General features: G+C 48.2%; 1 protein-coding gene and 1 long non-coding RNA gene across 9 annotated transcripts in view; one reads left to right on the forward strand and one right to left on the reverse strand.

The window, feature by feature from the left end:
- LOC116665834 overlaps window positions 1-19632 on the forward strand; it is a 112782-nt gene that overhangs the window by 68156 nt on the left and 24994 nt on the right. For all 8 annotated transcript variants that reach the window (XR_004322560.1, XR_004322557.1, XR_004322556.1 and 5 more), the window contains 6 exons: window positions 1158-1494; window positions 3496-3629; window positions 7189-7269; window positions 7356-7541; window positions 13917-14065; window positions 18292-18344. This is a non-coding gene — a long non-coding RNA (uncharacterized LOC116665834). The remainder of the gene's footprint in view (window positions 1-1157; window positions 1495-3495; window positions 3630-7188; window positions 7270-7355; window positions 7542-13916; window positions 14066-18291; window positions 18345-19632) is intronic.
- PKD1L2 (polycystin 1 like 2) overlaps window positions 1-19632 on the reverse strand; it is an 88505-nt gene that overhangs the window by 45876 nt on the left and 22997 nt on the right. The window contains exons 8-18 of the mRNA XM_006183970.2: window positions 18407-18484; window positions 15980-16029; window positions 13793-13910; window positions 11570-11777; window positions 9574-9694; window positions 8702-8843; window positions 7435-7611; window positions 5359-5504; window positions 4539-4733; window positions 2154-2285; window positions 1135-1317 (exon numbers count right to left, since the gene is read on the reverse strand). Of these exons, the coding sequence (XP_006184032.2) occupies window positions 1135-1317; window positions 2154-2285; window positions 4539-4733; window positions 5359-5504; window positions 7435-7611; window positions 8702-8843; window positions 9574-9694; window positions 11570-11777; window positions 13793-13910; window positions 15980-16029; window positions 18407-18484 (1550 nt within the window). The remainder of the gene's footprint in view (window positions 1-1134; window positions 1318-2153; window positions 2286-4538; window positions 4734-5358; window positions 5505-7434; window positions 7612-8701; window positions 8844-9573; window positions 9695-11569; window positions 11778-13792; window positions 13911-15979; window positions 16030-18406; window positions 18485-19632) is intronic.

Raw genomic sequence — 19632 nt, forward strand, 5'->3', positions numbered from 1 at the left:
CAGGTGTGAGGACCCCGGGAGGGCTGGATGGTTGCACAGAGTTCTTATCAGGGCACAGATGGTGCGTTCATGTGAGTGGATGTGAGTGTGTATATGTGTGTGGAGGGGATGTGTGAATACGTGTTTGAGTGTGTATATGTGAGTAGAAGTGTGGCTGTGTGTGAATGTGTGTCTCTGTGAATGCGGTTTGAGAGTGTGTGTGAGTGTAAGCAAGCATGAGTGAGTGTGCGTATGTGGCTTTGTGTGGTTCGTGGGTGTGACTGTAACCACGTGGGAGAATCTGTGTGTGACTGTGTGACCATGTGTGAAGATATGAGTGTAATTGTGCATCTGTGTGAGTATGTGCTGCAGTGTGTGCTTAGGGGTGTGTGTGAGAGTATAAGTGAGTGCCTAGAATTGTGTGTGTGAGAGTGTGATTGAATGTGTGTATGACTGTTAGTATTTGTGGTTGTGTGGGTATAAGCATTTTTGTCTTTGTGGCCCTGTGTGAGCATATGAGTTTGTGTGTGTGTGTGTGTGTGAGAGAGAGAGAGAGAGAGAGCTCTTCCTCAGTAGAGTGATGGCCCCATGTGGTAAAGGACTGTGGAGCAGCGGGAAATGGGTTTTGTGGCTCCGTCATGATGACGTCCTGGGAGGCCTTGCCCCTTATGCCCTCTCTGGGTGCTGGGGCTGCATGAGAACGTGCTGCATCTGTCCTTTCTCTGGGGGCTGCCTCTCCTCTAAAAATGTTCTGTGGCTAAGCAAACCAGGAGTTGAATTCAAATTTGCAAGGGTGGACCTACGATCTCTCTAGCTGGTGGCTTTTCCAGGATGGGGCAGAACTCGTCCACCCACAGAGGAGAAGATGAGGCTGCAGGAAGTTATGTAACTTGCCTAAGTCACCAGGCTTATAAGTAGCAGGGCAGGATTCGAACTCAGGCTGCTTCCTTTGGAGCCTGTGCTTGGCCTGCTATACCACACTGCCTCCCAGAAGCTCAGGTTATTGGAATCTTTCCTCTAGCTCCTAGAAGGGACTTTAACCTCTGCGTCTCAGTTTCCTCATCTGTACAATGTGGAGAAAGATCCACCTAGAAATGCTGGTGTGAGCTGAGCACGTGGATAGTGTGAGGTCTGCACTGGGGCTGGGACACTTACTTGGCTGCCTTTGGCTTCTGCAGGTGCTTCTGCTCTGTCCCTCAGAGATGCTTCCAGCACGCTGCCCACAGCCTGGAACAGGTCCCTGGTGGCCGCCTGGTGCCTCCAGTCCTCAGGATGGGCCTTGGCACTCACTACCAACAGGGCCTCGCTGGCACGCTGCAGAGCCCAGCTGGCCTCCCACTGGGCTCACCCAAAGGAGAAGGAAGAACAGCATGAGCCCCTGCGTGGGACAGACCATCCCTGGCACCATTCAAGAGGCCCGTGCTGCAGTGGAGGGGAGCAAGGTGTGGATTCAAGCCAGGGAAAATCCAGCCAGGCCCGTCACACAAGCTGCCTGTATTGCTGACTTGAGGGCAGGTAGGTGTTCCTTCCCTATAATGTGCTAAGTTCCTTAAGGACAGTAGCCTAGTCCATCTCTGAATCTTTCCCAGGGTGACTTGCACAATGCTCTGCATAGCAGGCATTCAATAAACCCCAACTGGGGGTGGCTGGCTGGATGAATGGACATAGCAGTTATTACAATTTTGTAATTATATATGTATTTGTGAAATGACTTTTTTAGTGTCTGGCTGCCCCCATGGTCTCAAAGTGCCATGAGGGTAGAGGCCATGTCTGAGATTTGCTGCTGAATTTTCACTGAAAAGGTCCCAGGCAAAGAAAGATAGGAGCTGGCAGCTGGACATCAGTGTACTCAAGTGGAGGACATGGGCGGGTCAGTAGCAGCATCTGGACACACACTTGACCACCCAATGATTAGTTAGATTCAGGTCCTCACTGGCTGGTCGGGGAGTGAGGTGTGTGAGCACACAGTCCATCACATCCAGAGTGAGACACAGGGCTGCAGGAGGGGACTGTTCCCTCCCTTGGCACCACCCATGCATGACCCTTGGAAACAAGATGGCAGTCTTGGTGGCCCTGTGACTGAGGGACCTTTGACTTGGGCTTTGTAAGTTGTTAGCCACTCACCATGGAGGTACATGTCCTATGGCCTGGCTCAGCAGGTAGGAACTACTCACCTGGGACAAAGGAGTGAGCTCCTCACTGCGGTGGGTCACCTCTTTCAGCACCTCGGCCAGCCCCTGCACCCTCTGCATGTCCTCCAAGGTGGCATTCATTGCAGACAATGACCCCAGGATATGCTCTCTGACCTTGGCACAGAGGGAGGAAGGTGGGGAGAGGAAACGTCATTCCAGTGGCTTAATGAAGCTATTTCAGGAAGATCTGGGGTCAGAGCAAGTGACCAGGCTCATCTGGGGTTCTTCCAAGCCAGGAGACCTCTGTTTGTCCTCAAGGATGTGTGTTGGGCAGAATCATAGTCTCCGAAAGATAGCCACATCCAAATCCCTGAAACCTGAGAATGTGTTATCTCACATGGCAGCAGGCACTTTGGCAGAATCTCTTTGGAGATTTGATTTAAGTTAAGGATTCTGAGATGGGAAGAGTAGCCTGTGTTAACTAGGTGGGACCAATGCAATCACAGGGGTCTATAGAAGAGGGAGGTAAGAGGGTCAGAGTCAGAGAAGGAGATGTGATGATGGAAGCAGAGGTGGTGGAGAGGGACAGGGAGATGGGGAGGAGGGAGGGAGGGAGAGGACAGGGGTGGGGAGGGGAAGACAGTGGAGGGAGGAGGGAGAGGGGTGGGGTTTTGAAGACGCTAGTGTCGAAGATGGAGCAGGGAATGTGGACAGCTTCTAGAAGCTGGTAAAGCTGAGGGATGAATTCTCCCCTAGAGCCTCCAGACAGTCCACAGCCCTGCCAACACCCTGAGTGAGACTTATTTCAAACTTCCGACCTCTAGAACTGTGAGATAATAAGTTTGTGTTGTTTTAAGTCATTAAGTTTATGGTCATTGTTATAACAGCAAGAGGAAACTAATACAGACTGTCTTAAGCTTTCTCCAAATGTTCAAATCAAATCTGTAAAATCTGGCGCTATTTAAATGCAAATCATGTCTCAGGGTGTACCTGTGACTAGAATGGCATGACATTCAGAAATCAGATGACTTTGTTGGCTCAGTGTGGATGGGAGAGCTTGTTGCAGGCTTGGGTCCCTGGATGCCTTTGGGGCAATGGGGACAAGGATCCCTTCAGCCATTTCCCAACTCCTGCCTTAAGCCTCCAGCCCATGGATTCACTCAGTGGGAGGTGAGAGGACAGGAGGATAGAGACCTGGAAGCTATTCTGCCGGCACCCTCCCTGCAGGGTTGCCTGCCTCACTCTGCAAAAGCCACTGCTCCTACCAGGGGGCCCTCCACATGCAGCTGCCCCTTGTGGATTCTGGTCACTTCAGGCTGAGCCCTTGGGGTCCTGTGTTCTCTCTCATTTGTTTCCAAAATCTTGTCCCCACTTTTCTCAACAGAGCCCTTAAAACCTTCTGCATTGCCCAGTTAGAGCTTGACATCTGTTTCCTGCCAGGACCCTGGCATTTCATGGGAAGACCTTGGGACAGGCTGTGCAGGACAGGACCACAAGATACCCAAAGGAAAGTTTGCCGTAAGTGATGCTCGGGGTGAATGAGAACCAGCTGGAGTGTGTGTGTCGGGGCAGGGGGGACTAATGTGAAGAAAAGGGCTGGGATGAGAGAGCTGGATGTGGACGGAGGAGGAGCTAACCTGGGTTTGAACCCGGCTTCACCACCTACTGGAAATGTCGACCCAGGAAAGCTACTCACATTCTCTGAACCATGCTAAGTACTTTCGTAGAAATCCTTCAGGGACCAGAGAAGTCTGTCTTCCATTCTCCATGCCCAGCAGCTGTGTGATGCTGTGTGCAGTGCACGCAGGTAGCATGCCTCAGGGTGCTTATTCATATTTGTGTAGCATGCACTGGGAGTGGAAGTAGTCATACGTTCTGCCATAGTTGTTTATGAGACTAGGTTGTAGCACATGGAATGGCCATTCTTGTGGATTAAAACTGGCTGAATGTTAGCAAGTTCATATAGTTTGACCTACAGCTACAGTACACATAATTCCAATTTAACTCTCACCACAACTTTAGAAGGAAACTGAGGCTTAAAGAGATTTAGTCAGGGGCCTGTGACAATAGAGACGGTAAGTGACAGAGCTGGAACAACATCAAACCATTAACCACATGACTAAGACAGGGTCATTTTTCTCCTCTGGGCCTTGGTTTCATCCTCTTTAATAGGAAGAGCCTGGAGTGGTACCGTCTCAATTCCCTCCTGCCCTAGAAACCTGTGACTCCATGAGGCCAAGCACAGAAAGCAGGTTGTCTTCACTGTGTATCATTCACTGAAAGGACCAGAAGAGGGAGGTGACATCAGCAACTTGGAAAACACCAAAGGCTTCTCTATGGACTTGTGGACCCCACTCCCCACCCCGAATGGCTATGTACAGACCCTGGGGCCCCAGCACAAAGGACAAATGAGCCCATCTGCAGTACCTTCTGTCTGGTGTCCACTCTCAATGGCCCCCCGGAGTCTGGCCCCTGGCACTGCTGGTTCAGCATGGATGACACGGACTTGGCCAGCTGGAAGAGCCGCTCAGGGCCACACCCTCGCTGCAGAATGGCAGTGACATTCTGCCACACTGCGGCCTGGAATGCCTCATCCTCCACATGGATGTCACCATGTCCCACCTGATGGGGAGACCAGAGATGTGCTCAGAGCAGGAGGATCTCAACTTACCAGTTTTTTTTTTTTTCTTGAGAACCTGGAGCCTGAAGTCATGGGTCTGCATGTGGTAAAGCAGAACAGGGCTGGAAGGCTTTGCACCTGGCATAGGGACTCTCCCGAGGCTTGAGGGCAGAGGACCCACTCTTACTAGCAATCAACAGCCACCAAAAGCAAGTCTCAGGCAGGTCATTCCTTCACCCCTCACTTCCCTCCTCGTCATACTCTTGGGGCTCTTCTGACCCTTGAAATTCACTGCCTTGGCTGATCTTGGTCCTCCTTCCTCCAGACTTGGAAGGCACTAGCCTAATGCATCCCTGAGTCCTTCTACTCCCAACCCTCCAAGGTCCCCTACCCCAAGTCCTTCCCCTATACTGGCCACTTGTCATAAGATCTACAAAGGTAGAGACCATGTCTGTTTTGTCTATGGCTGTATCCCCTGAACCAGAGCCGAAGGAGATGCTCTGTAAATACATGTTGAAGAAATGAGTGAATCAACCACTGGCGGTGCGCTTGGCTCCCTTCAACCCTTGGTGAGGTTCAGATTGGTCAAGAAGTTGTCTCAGTAGAAAAACAGTGGCTGCCACCCACCTTAACCACTGTGTGGGTCTGCTGTCTGTCCCCCGCATGATTGGAGACAGAAATGACCACTGTCAGCATGAAGTCATTGTTTTCTTTTCCAAGTGGCAGGTAAACTGAAGGGAGAGCAGGTTCAGGGCCACAGTGTAGACAGGAACCTGGAAAATGGACACTGAACAATTAGGGGGGCATCTCCAGGCCTCAGGGAGACTGCAGACCCACCAAGGTTGAGCCTGATGACAAGGACATAAAAGCCACAGCCCAAGAAGTCACTCGGGGACTCCTTCCTTTGAGGGAGAAGACAGCCATTTATGCTGATCCACTGTCCTCTGTAGGTAACTGCATGCTGCTGTGACTTTGGAATAATTGTATTAAAATCCATGAAAGATTTCAGGAAAATGATTGCCCATGTACAAGTTTCTTTCTTTCTTTCTTTCTTTTTTTTTTTTTGTACAATTTGGAGACTATAGCTAAGAATATTTTATACAGTCATCCCTCAGTATACATGGGGGATTGGTTCAAGGTACAAGTTTCTTTTTAATTCAAGGTGGTAAACCAAATTACTAAAAGAAGGAGAAAGAGGGGGAAGAGGATAAGAAGATCTTAACAATTAGTTCAAAATATATTCAAGCCCTGTCAAATGTCACTTCTCATACAAAGGCCTTCCCAGATGGCTCAATCTAAAACAGCACTCCCTGTCATGTGTCTTTGTCTACCAGCTGTCTCCACCGCTAACTGTAAGTACACTGAGGTCAGAGATTTCCTCTGTTTTATTCATTGCTGTGTATCTAGCACCCAGAACAGAACCTGACATTCAATACATGTTTGTGGTAAAAATGAATGAATGAATGAATATCTTTTAAAAGGGGACTGCCCATCACTGGAATCACTTTTCATTGTAGTATGTAGACAATCAGGAAGTTATTGAATTGCAATTGACAAGTCATCTTTATATAGTCACTCTTCCCTGAACTTTTTCTCCCCTGTGTGAGGCAGAGGGAGGGGCTACAGTGCAATAACCAGTCGGAACTGGAGCAGCTAGCCTGGCGTCTCCATTTAGGGGGATGCAGGTTTGAAATGATCTACTTATCTTCTTTAAATTGTTTCCCTCCAGGCTCAGACCCAGTCACAGCCCTCTGAACAGCTCTGCATTCCACACCTATTTGACGGGCACCCCATAAAAACCACACTCCCTTGGGTCTGAGAATAGCTTCCCTCCACCTTCACCTAGTCAAGGTGTTCAGTTTAGGTCATCATAGTGTTTGATGCTGGATATTGGGGAGCACTCCAGCAACACTCCTGCAGCCTAGGTTTGGAGGAAGGCCCCAATCTGACTAGAACATTTTCAGAGCTCACGGGAGGGTCACAAAATGCCAAAGCCCATTGGAAGGAGGAAAGTACTCAGATGAGCCCTCCAAGGACCAACCACCCCAAACTGGGAGAACAGAGACAATGTGGGTGCTCGCCCCGTCTCTCCTGCTGCTGCCCTGCTGCTGTCCTGGGGGTGGGTTGTGGGGACGGGACACTGGACCAGGCATTGCAATGAAGATGGTGTCTGCATGCTCCGTGTCCTGTAAAACTTTGCAAACTTGTCTCCCTTTAGCTCAGCGCACTCTGTGACATTGCCCATTCCTTGCTGCCTCCCACAAAGCTGGGTCAATAAAATCCTTGATGATTCTGTGAACCAGACCCATCTCTGTCCTGAATAACTACAGACTTCCAAGGGGTCAGGGCTACTCTGAATGTGTGCTGGGGGATGATGTCCTGGTGGTGGCCCCAAGTGCTCACACTTCTGCATATCTTTGTCCATATCTTTAATCCTCTCCACATCCCTCATGCCAGGAAAGAGGTCATTTTGGCCTCCAGAGTTGCAGAGGAGATACTGATGGGACCTGCTTCTCATCTCGCTGAGGTGTGTGGCAGGTCAGTGTGCCTGGGAGTCGGGGTTAAAGTTTAGGGGAGTGTTCAGCCTTCACACCTCTCTCACACATGGAACATGTTCTTTGCAGCTGCCAGAGAGAGGCAGGCACCTGTTCTTGCAGAAGATGAGCCCAGGAGCTAAGGGGAGAGCATAGTCCTGAGCAGTACCTGATTCCAGACAGAAGCAGTACTCCAGGGGGCCTGGGGCGGCTGAGGCGTTGCAGAAGATGGCGAAGCTTGTCAGAACAGTGCCCTCATCTGGGGCAGTGATGCAGGTGGGCACCTCGGGGGGAGACAGGGAGCTGATCACATAGGTGTCCTCCCCGTAGGCGTGCCTGGTCACTGCTGGAGAGTGAAGGCAGCGTGCTTAGGGGGCTTGTGGGTCACACAATTCCACCATGCCAAGGAGCTTGTCAGACGTGCGGATTCCCAGGCCCCTCTCTGGAGCCTCAGGCCTCTCTGGAGATCCCGGGGCAGGGCCCAGAAATCTACATCTCTGACAGCCCCCACTCCCAAAACGTGGGGCCGCCCAGGGTCTCACTTTGAGAAACTGAGCAGAGATAGAATCCCAGCTTTGTCATTTACTAGCCATGTGACCTGGCCTCCACCTTTTTGAGAATCAGTTCCTCATCTGTAAAATGGGGCTAATAATAATTGCTTCCTCACGGAGCTTGGTGAAGAGGGAGCATATTGGGAAACAATGCCTTGCTCAAGAGACCGAGCTAGGAAGGGCTACAGCCAGGATCTGGAAACAGGCAGATCCCACCCAAAACTATGGCCCCCCAGCACCATGGAGAGCCCCCAGCTAACCTGTACCTAAACCCCGTGCCACTTGTTATAATCACCTGGATTTTGAAAGAGTACATGCCTGGAAGAGCTGAGCATAAAGATAATCACAATCAGTTAAAACAAATTCTTTGGCTGAGACTTAATTCAGGAGGTTTGGGATGAACCCAGGAGTGTGCATTTTAAACTAGTACCCCAGGTTGTCCTGGATGGGTAATCTATGGGCCACTTTGAGAAATACTGAATCAAAGGAATCTATCAAAAAAGAACAGTCACCCCAATATTTTATCTTTTTGAGAGTCAGCATTTCCCACTGCTCTGGGCTCATTTTAAGTGAGAAGCCCCGAGTCGTCCTGGCAGTGACCTGCTTTGTACCAATGGTGTTGTCTCATCCTCCCTGCATCATACAATCCAGAGGCGGGAGTTTTTCTTGTGCAGTTTGCACATGGGGAAACTGAGGCACAGAGAGCTTGAGTCCATTGCCTAAAGTCTCCCAGCTTGAAAGTGGCAGTGGTGGGATTCACAGCAAAGCCTGTGTGTGGCCCCGACCCTGCACTGATGTCCCCTATTTCAGCGCTTCTGGGTTCGTCTTGGTTCAGTCTCTGCAGGAGATGGGTTGCTGACCAGAGATCAGAGGGAGCCTACCCACCTGTGACTCTGATTCGGGCGGCCTGGCTGTGGGTCCTCAGGAACGTGGTGTTCAGCAGCAGGGTGGAGGTGTTGCTCTGAAGGAGGCTTAGAGAACGTGGCCAGAATCCTCGGAGTCTGCAGGCCGCCGGGAGGGGCTCAGCCTGAAAAAGAGCACAGCCCAGGGCCCCTAAAGCCGCAGCCAGGCCACAGGACTCAGCAGGGTAGTGGCTTCTGACCCCCGGGAGGCCTTTCAGAGTTGTTTCTGATGGAGGGACAGCAGGCATTGCCTGCTTCCCCAAAGTCAGCCCAATTAACCCATCTCCAGCTTTGTTAAGGTGTTTGTCCTCTGTCAGGTTCCCTGGAAGCAGAGCCTGGGACGAGGAATTGACACAGGTCATTTATGAGGAAGGGCTCCCGGGGAACACCAGGAGGGGAGGGAGGGAAGCAGCATTGGGTAGAGAATGAAACGAGGCAAAGAAATGGTTTCAGGAGGCATCCAGCTTCATTTAGCCGGTCCCACAGGGAGCTCTGGAGCAAAAAATTGTCTCATTCAGAGGCAAAGGGGCTGGGCTGTTGGGCCACACAGTTACTGGCCAGTGGCCACTGCATAGCAGCGAGGGGCTGGCACATCAGCCTGATAAGAGGTGTGGCTGGGGCACCAACAGCATCTGCTGCGGTGTTTCACCATTGTTTTTGCTACCTTGTGTCCATCCTCTCTTCTGACCAGTGCCCTGGTTTTCCTGTGGGGAATGCCCCCCAGCCCCCAACTCCCACTCCATGGGCTCTGAGTGGCATTGCCCCACCCCCAGCTCAGTCCCAGGCACGTGACACAGGTCTGGTAATCAGCGCAGGGAGATGTTTCTCTTTTTGAGTGGTTGCCAGTGTCCTCACCTTCTCCAGTGGGGTGTTGTCTAAGTACCAGCTGAACATGGCCGCTGCAGACTTGTCCCCCATGGTGACCTTGAGCATAACATCTCCACTGGCATTCACTGGCCTGCAGTTCTTCTCACAGCTGAAAGGGAGACAGATTATGGAGCAAGGAAGCTCCCTCAGTCACTGTGGCCACCTGCTGGCCTTTTGTCTAGCTCCCAAGTCCTTTGAGAAGGTGGGAAATAGCCTTTTTTCAAGTGAGAGATGGAATAAAAGCAAACCCTGCCCCAAGCAAAACCAGGACGTAGCTATGGTCATGAAGATGGAGTGATTCATGCCTGCCTGAATTCCCATTTCATTCACTGCACAGGATAACAAAGTGGAAAGTGCACGAGGCTGAGACAGGACCTTAGGCCCAAATCCCATCCCTGCCACTTATGAATGGCCACCTTGCACAAGTCACGTAAACACTCTGAGCCTCAATTTCCTCACCTGCAAAGTGAGGGGATAAGAGCAGTCAATTTCTGTAATTCTTTCTAGTTCTAATAATAATAATGAATGAATGCTGTGATTTTACAGCATGCATGCCAGATTGCAAGTGACTTCCCTTATTACTGGCTTATCTAATGCTTATCACAACCCTGTGAGAGTCCCCATGTCGCAGACAAGCAAACCAAGCTCAGAGAGTTTATGTGATTTGTCCCAGTGACACAGCTCCTGAGTGGGGGATGGAACATGGGCCAACACATCTTGATTTGAGTCTTGGGCCTTCTCTAGAATGTCACACCCTCCCTTGAGCCAGTGAGAGGTTACTTTGGCTCCTGCTGTGTACCCAACCCATCCCCAGTCCTTTCAGTTTTAGCTTCATCATAGCTCTCGAATCTCCCTACTTCTGTCTTCATGTCTACTCCAGTACAAGTGTGCCAGACAGTCTCCATTTGCCCCTGAAGACTGTGTTCCATCTACTCCTTGTGGCTCTGTGTGCCAGGAGACTGATCTCCATAGACGGTGTCACCCGGTCTCCCACACCCTCTTGCTTCTGATTGGGCCCAGTCAATGGGGAGCATTGAGAGGAGAGAGGTTGGGATAGTTGGTATTTTCCCTGCTCCTTACCAGATGGGCTGCAGTTAGCAGAGCTGTGATCCTCTGGCCAAGGCCACAGCTCCTGCTGGGGGCCCCTCTCCCATAGCTGCAGCTCCCAGGAGGTTCCAGTAATGCCACCCCCTCCTCCTCTTACCCCTGCAGTCCTAAGAGGGTTAACGGCCTCCTCCAGTTGTGGTCCTGCACTGTCATCCCTGGTTTGTCTCCTTATCCCTGCCCACAAGTGTAAATAGACCCTTTATCCAACTCTCATCAGTTCCCAGTTTGAGTGAGCCATCTGCTTTCTTCGGGGGCCCAGCTAATAGACCAAGCAACCTGGAACTCTCATCTTAATTCCTGCAGAAGCCCAAGCAGTCTCCCTGAGCCCTCTTTCACCCCGCTCCAGCCACTTCCCCACCCTGCTACCAGAGCATTTTGAAGCAAAATTGTGATCACATTCCCAACCTGCTTAAGACTCTTTCTAGAATTCTTAGGAAAAAGACCCAAATCATGTGTTTGACATAACATCAAGGCCCTGCTGGAGCCAGGCCCTGCCTGCTCTCCCAGTTTCTCCCTGTCCCTCTCTCTTCCTCTGTGCTCACGCCACACCAGCCTCTTTCCCTTCTAGATGATTCTATGCTCCCTCCCTTTGCTGTTTTGTTCTCTCTCCAGCCGCTTTTTCCTGGCCCAGTTAATTCCTCTTCCACCTTCACATCTCTGCCGAGGGAAGACTTGACCACGATTCAGGGAGATTGTCATAGAGTTATGCTCTGTGCTTCCATCACTGACCACCAGGAGGTTCCCTGGTGAAAACAGAGATTGGGTCTGGTTTTGCCCAACACTGTGTGCCCTGCCCCAAGTCAGTGCCACTGGAGTTGGTGCTTAGCATGTGCTGACCAAATGGCAAGCTTGCAGGAGTCTGCTCCTGGGCCCCCACCTGACTCGTGGCTGCAGTTCCCGGGGGGCAGACACATAGAGGCACTGCTCCTGCAGGTTCTCCAACTCCTGGCCTCTCCAGACTGCCAGGCGCAGGGTAATGGCAGAGTCAGGTGGTGGCAGGCAGGACAGTGGAACCACCAGCTCCCGCTGGTCTGTGCGGAGCTGCTGCCTCTCAATACAGTCGCTCCACTGAGCCCAGCATCGCCCTGAGAAAGAGGGGTGGGCAAACACTGTTATTCATTCAGGAACCCTGAACTCAACATATGTGCCTACCTTCTGGTTTGGGGCTTTTAGAAGAAATGAATCATGGATAAGAAAATTGTTTCCAAATAGAGATTTTGATTTTATTTTAAAAATTCACTTTGAGGTTGCAGGAATGATGCTACAGGGGGATGTTTCTGGGAAAGTGACCCCTGCTTCACCCAGAACCTTGCACCCAGACACTTGCATTTGGTGATCAGGCCAGCATATAGCAGGAGAGGCATCAGGGGGACACAGAGTGCCACCTGGGAGAACATCCAAGGCAGCTTCTTGTCCCTGGTGTAGGTGATTGTCCCAGCTGTTTGTCTTTGCGGGGTACACTGGGGACCTGGGAGGCTGCATGTCATCTCCTGCTTTATACCAACTCAGTAAGTTTCTCTATCCTTTGCCCTTCAATTCTGTTGATTAATGTTTAACCACTATCCTAGCTACCCCCGATATGTAGTCATTCAACCTACAGGTCAGGTAATCAGCTCAGTCACCTAAACTCTACACTGTATCCTCTATTAATTCAGATAACAAGAACTGATATGCAGAAGGATGTCCTGAGCACTTACCAATTAGTATCGAAAGCCTTCAAATGTTACATGACTTTTGACCAAGTTATTCCGCTACTAGGAATTTGTTTATGAAAGTAACCACAGATGCAAATAAAGATTGAACCCTAAGGATGTTCATTACAGCATTGTTTTAAGGGCAAATAATTTGAAACAACTTCAATGCCCAAAAAGAGAGCACTGGTAAATGAATGACCGTACATCAACTTGACAGTCTATTATGCAGTTATTATGAAAACCAAGATGGAGAAGATACCAAAACATGACAATATGCCAGATATTTTAAAAAGGGGTAACAAAAGCACTATGTACAATGTGAATGGCATTCATTTTTTTCGAAGTGTGTGTACATGGCTATGGTGTATCCCTATAAAAAGGAGGACAACTGTTTCTTAAAAATAAGTGGTAGTACTACCGCCTTGGTTTGTCAGAAAAAGTCTCATCACTTCCTCTTCTAAACTATCTTCCCAGTGGCATACCAAGGGTATGGAGGGGAAAGAAAGGGTCCATCCAAGAGGGGGGGAGCATTTTATCACTGATACTGTTTGTGATGGAAAAAAAAAAAAGCAGACTGATTTTATTTGTGCTTTTAGATTTTGCTCTTTCTTTCTTTTTTTAAAAATTATAGTTGATTTACAATGTGTCAGATGTACAGCAAGCTGATTCAGTTATATATGTATATATATATATCCTTTTTCAGATTCTTTCCACTATAGGCTATTACAACATATTGAATATAGTTCCCTGTGCTATACAATAGGTCTTTGTTCTTTATCTGTTTTATATATAGTAGTGTGTATCTGTTAATCCCAAATTTCAAATTTATCCCTTCTCCATCTTTCCCCTTTGGTAACCATAAGTTTCCTTTCTATGTCTGTGAATGTATTTCTGTTTTATAAGTAAGCTCATATGCATCATTTTTTAAAATTCCATATAAAGTGATATCATATGTTATTTGTTTTTCTCTGTCTGCTTTGCTTAGTATGATAATCTCTAGGTCCATCCATGTTGCCCCAAATGGCATTATTTCATTCTTTTTTATGGCTGGGTAATATTCCATTGTGTATATACAGCACATCTTCTTCATCCAGTCATCTGTCGATGGACATTTAGGTTGTTTCCATGACAGAATGACTTTTAAGGTTCAATTATTGTTCCTGAATTCTCTATGATAATATCTCTACTGGTTGACTGCCTTCAGGGTCACTCCCACCTTGGTTTGCCACTGCTTCCCCTCACCTCCCATTTTTGTGGAATTTACAATCTCTGGCACATACAAGGTACACAAAATGTCAGGCATGAGTAATGCTGGCGTGAAGGTAAGAAAAAGAACAGCAAAAGCTGACCGCTATCCATCACTTCATAGTGAGATAGGACAGTTCCACAGCTCTAAGTTCACCTACCGCATGACCACTGGAAGTGTAAGTCCTTGTCCCTGTCCGGCCAGCCCAGAGTCACTGTCATGAAAGGATCCAAGTATCGACCAGGTTCCACATACACCTCCACATCTCCTTTCTCTTTCTGCAGAAGAAGCAGCTGGCTGATGAAACATCCTTTGCAAGTGGTGCCCCCTGCTTCCACCCCAGAGCAATCTGTGCCAGGGGTGGCCAAGTGTAAGGTGTGGAATGGAGACAGACCCTTCTTATCCCCCTGCACGTCAGGGGATGGATCACCGGGTAAGTGTGGGCTCAGGGCTAAGGGTTCACCATACATTGAACTGTGTTAACAGAGGCTACTCTCAGCCAGGCCTTGTGCTTGATGCCTAAAGATACAGGATTAGAGCCCCAGCCCCTGCCCTTATGTCTCGTTAGGCAGGCAGACAAGGAAACCAGTCTCTGCTGCAGTAAAGGAAGACTCAGGGCATCATGAGGGAGGCAGTAAGTTAAGACTGTCTGTTCCCCCGAGGGTCTGATGTGGATTAAATGAGAAAAATTAGTGACGTGCTTCCTCTTGTGTCCGGAGCAGAGGTGGGCACAGAACTGTTACCTCTCCACAGCAGACAGCTGGTGTCAGGGCAAGCTTCCAAGAGGACAGGACCCCAGAGCATCGGGAAGGAGGAGGAGTGAGTTTGAGCTGGGCAACAACGGAGATCATGTGGATTCTAGGAAGGGGTTGGTGGGCATGTGGTGTGCTCTGGCCCAGAGGGCTTGGCCTGGAATAGCAGGAGGCTATGGCAGAACTCAACCCCAGGTCTCCCTGGCCTGAGAATAAAACCCATACCCCTTTACCTTGGCACCTAGGACCCTATATGATTTGGCCTCTGTCCATCTCTGTAATCTCCTATATCCTCCTCTTCTGCAATGAATGGTCTCAGGGCCTTCTCATCTATGCATCCAGAAAGCTCTCGTTCTGCTTCACAGGATGGCTGACTGTCCTGTTTTCAGGTCTCCACTCACATGTCATCTCTCAAGAGGTCATGTCTGATCACATTTTCTAGTCCACCCTCTGTTACTGTACCCTATTGGTTCTAGTTAGACACATAACAATTCTTAATTATATGCTAATTTGTTAGTCAGTCTCAACTGCTAAGCTTCATGAAGGCAGTGACCACATCTGTTTATTCACCATTGTATTCTCAGTCCCTAATACCAATCCTTGAACATTGTAGACACACAGTAAGTCTTTGTTAACAAACAAATGTGTGCATGAACAATGTCAACAGTAAGAAATTGAAGACTTCCTATAAAAACTAAATAACCTTGGGCCTTTTTTCCAATATAAATATTAAAAGCCATAAATTTCCCTCTGAGCACTACCTTAGCTGCATCCCATAAATTTGAATAGGCTGTATCATCATTAACACTTAGAAATATTTTTAAATATCTTTGTGATTTTTTTTTCTTTGGCCCATTGATCTTTTTAAAATAAGTGTGCTATTTAATTTCCAAGATGTCTAAGAGATATCTACATATCCTAGATAACTTATTATTTTTTTTAACATTTTTTTATTGATTTATAATCATTTTACAATGTTGTGTCAAATTCCAGTGTTCAGCACAATTTTTCAGTCATTCATGGACATATACACACTCATTGTCACATTTTTTTCTCTGTGAGTTATCATAACATTTTGTGTATATTTCCCTGTGCTATACAGTGTAATCTTGTTTATCTATTCTACAATTTTGAAATCCCAGTCTATCCCTTCCCACCCTCCACCCCCCTGGTAACCACAAGTCTGTATTCTCTGTCTGTGAGTCTATTTCTGTCCTGTATTTACGCTTTGTTTTTGTTTGTTTGTTTTTGTTTTTTAGATTCCACATATAAGCGATCTCATATGGTATTTTTCTTTCTCTTTCTGGCTTACTTCACTTAGAATGACATTCTCCAGGAGCATCCATGTTGCTGCAAATGGCATTATGTTGTCGGTTTTTAGATAACTTATTATTGACTTATAACATAATGCTGTTGTGGTTAGAGAGCATGCTTTGTTTGAGTTCAGTCCTTCTGGGTTTCTTTTTAAACAGAAGAAAACTTGGTGCTTCCTAGTGCTCTGACTATTGACACCCAAAAGCCCAAACCCCAAACTAAAACAGAGTGCTCAGACATCTTTTTCTTGCGAGGTTAATTGTTTAAAAAAAAATACTCACATTCTTTTCTTCAGCCTTCGTTCCAGATGGTTCTTGGAGACTGGGAGGAGCTGTGAACACATTGGGGATGGGTGTCAAATGTCAGTGATATTTAAGAGGTTGCCAAAGGGCAAAGGCAGAGGGTTTGCTGAGGATGCCCTAGGAGTATCCAGTTGTCTTTGGAAATGATTTAGGGACACACGGTGAACATTCAGGTCATAGGAAGTGCGTCAAAAGCAAAACCATCATGTTCACCACTGGGTTCAAGACACCTCTTTGGCAGGTTAGAAAGAGGCAGGCAGCTGCCAATGCAGATAGAACATAAGACTGAGAGTCAGACATGCAGCTGTTCACCATCAATGACTACCTACAGTTGAGGGGTGAGGCTGGGGAACCCTGGTTTGTAGTGTTCACTAATTTCCGGGGTGCAGATGTTCTCACCGAGGCAGATTTCAAGACACCAAATTGACCTCACTGAATGCAGCGTTGGAAGAGTGGGCACAACCAGCTCTGGCAGGCTGGGAGGAGCCAGCCTCAGCTCACCACGGGGTGTTTCTGGACCCTTTCATTGGCTCTTACTGGCCGTGAGAACCTAGGAAGGTTTGTTACTCTTTCTGAGTCTTAGGTTCCTCATCTATGAAGAAGGCTGAAGGCAATCCCTATTTCTCAAGGCTCCAGGAGGACTGAATGCTGTGCTATATATATTATTGCTTTGTAATCTATTCATCTACGAAGAATGTTAGTGTGTCAAGTTAAAAAAAATGGAAAAGGTATTCTCAACTGATACACTCTAAAGATACTGAAATATGAAGATAGTTACTCTCTGAAGTGTAGTGATTAAGCTAAGAATCGAGGGTTATTCCATGTGATTCACTAGGCCCTGGTGACGTGGGTATTTTAAGATCAGGGTACTACTGATCTTTAAAAAGTTTTCTCCCAGTGAATTCTCATTCTCGTGACTCTAAAGATCTGTAAAGTTATTCAAAGCAAAGCTAAACTGCTAGACACAGAGGCCTTTCTTAACCTTAAGAAGGAAGATGGTCCAATAACCCTGAATGAAGAAATCAAGAGAAATAGTTGCTACCCCTGATCCTGCCATGAATTAGCTGAATGATTTTTGCAAAGTCAAATAACCTCTCTGGACCTCAAACCCCTTACATGGAAAAGGAGGGCTGTAGACAGAATGGACATCTTATGTTTTTTACCCCTGGTCTAGGCATCCATGGACCCTTCTTTTGATAACAACACCTATAGGTGATATTTTTCCCTCCCATACCTCCCCACTCTCAGTCCTTTGGGTGAATCTGATCCTACATCATGTTCCAGGGTTGACATGTGCTCCTGATCTGTGAGTACCACTTCCCCTGGTCTCAGCAGCAGGTCCAGGAGGGACCATGAACCAAGCTTGGACCAGTGATTGGTAGCCTCAGGATTTCTGCTGGAAATATCAACAAAGAGGTGCTCTTTCTCCTCTGGGGTTAAGAACCAAACCCTGGGGCTGTCTTGTTACTGCTTGAGAAGAGGGAATCAGACTGAAGCCAACACAGAACCAAGAAATAGAGGCAGTTCTAAAGACACTGAGTGGCTGGATCCACCTGTGCCTAAACCCTGGACTTACATTTTCTGAGTTGATAAAATTTCCTTTTGACTCGAGCTAGGCTGAACTGCTCTTCTGTCCCTTGCTACTCAGAGTGCTGGCAAACACATTTAAGGCATACTTTAAGACAGTGACATCTACTGTTGGCTGTCTACCAATAGCCAATACCCTGCCCTTCCTCTTGGCTGTCAGAATCCACTTTCTCCCACAGAGCCTGAAAAATACTAGATACCTGCTTCCCAGCATCTCCCAGCTAGGCACATGACCCTATCTTGGCCAACGGTATCTGAAAGGAAGATTGTTGGAGATTAGTGGGAAAGATGTTTTCCCTAAAGAAAAAGACACACACAGGGGAAAATGGGTTCTTCTGCTGCTGAATAATGCTATGTTGACATGTGATGTCTGGAATGGCAGCAGCCATTTGATTGCATGAGACAGAAGCCTGAGGACAAAGCAAAAGCTCTGAGGATGGTGAAGCAGAATGACAGACTGAGCCTGGGTCCTTGATGGTGACACTGAGCCATTGAACCCTGGAACTACTTACCTTCTAACTTTAGTATGTGAGATAATAAGACTAGAAGATAAAGCCACTCATGTCAGTTTTCTGTTACTTGCAGCCTAAAGCTTCCTAACTAATACAGACTTGGATGTTTTAGAATTTTGTATCAATGGTTGGATGTTTTACTGCTTACATTATTGCCTTTTGGAGTAACCAGAGAATTCTTAATATCTATAGAACAAGATGAACATTCAGAGCCCTGTTCTGAGGAGCCCCTAACTGGATCCTGAGTAAGTGCAATACCCTAAACTCCTGGTCACAAGTTTTATATCCCCTTGCAGAAACTGCTTGCCTGTGACAGTGATGCTTCCGATATCCAAACTCAAGTTCGAGAAGGCGTTCCTCACCAGCACGGTGACTAGAAAGATGCCTGCAATGCAGAGAGTAGAGAATTATGGGCTTTGTAATAACTTGCACCAAGACAGTTCTCCCAGCCTGTGCTTCTCCAGGCCACTGAGGGCAGCATCTGACTCTTTCATCATTGAAGCATTTAACCAATCCCTTTAGTATGGCAGGCATGGTGCAAGGCTCTGGAGACACAGAGATGAATGAAATATGGTCCTTGTCCTCAGGGTTGTATGGTCTAGTGGGCATGTAGGACACTCCAGGGTAGGAATGCGCATGAGGGGCAGGGTGGGCATGGGGTGGGTGTTGCTTCCACCTTGGAGGAGAAATGGTTTATGGGATGAGGCAGAGGCTGGGGCTGAAGTTCAAAGGACAAGTAGGAGATTCCATCAGAGAGAAGACATGACAGGGTTTTTAAAGGTTCGAGAGAGTGGAGAGGGGAGAGAAGGGTTTGTAAGAGAATTTGGAGAGAGCTGCCACTACGTGGGTATCCCACAAACTGCCCCTCATGGGGAAGGGTGGTGGGTGCTACCTTCTCTTCTCAAGTCTGGAGAGAATGTCTTCAGAGAGGGCCCTTGGACAGCTGGGTATGTGTGTTTGTGGCTGGGCACCCCCAAGACAATTTCTGTACTCATACGCTTGCAGAAACAGTCTATGACGGGAAGGGGAGAGAGGCAAGGGCAGCATTTCTGCATTTGGGAAATAATTGCAGTCGTCTGGCAGCAGTCCAGGACTGGGTGAGAACTTTCTATGGGCCAGATGTTTGCCTCAGAGAGAGCGGTGCCAGAGAGGGTAAAGAGAATAAGGAGAACAGAGGGAGGGACCCTGCTGGTGACAGGAGAAGCATCAGCTGGGCGAACATAGCCCGGAAGGAGAGGCATCACTCCCACCCGGGAGCTGTGGTCCGAGGAGCCTTGCAGGGGGCCTCCTACAAGAGGCGGCTGCACACATCTGCTGGGCCAGCACCGCCTAGTGGGAGCCTTCCTGTCCTACCCCGTTCCCTTCCCTTCCTCCTCGCCCTCTTCATCCCTGGAGGCATCCAGTGTTTTTCTCGTGAGGGGGAGAGGACTGCGTATCATCTAAGAGTGAGCCAAAAAGTCACAGGGCGTATGGAGATTTTACATCTTATCCCCTACTGAGTCACTTTTATAGGAGACAAAAGTTAATTTGTAT

The sequence above is a fragment of the Camelus ferus genome, chromosome 9 (genome assembly GCF_009834535.1).
Source record: "Camelus ferus isolate YT-003-E chromosome 9, BCGSAC_Cfer_1.0, whole genome shotgun sequence".
NCBI lineage: Eukaryota > Metazoa > Chordata > Mammalia > Artiodactyla > Camelidae > Camelus > Camelus ferus.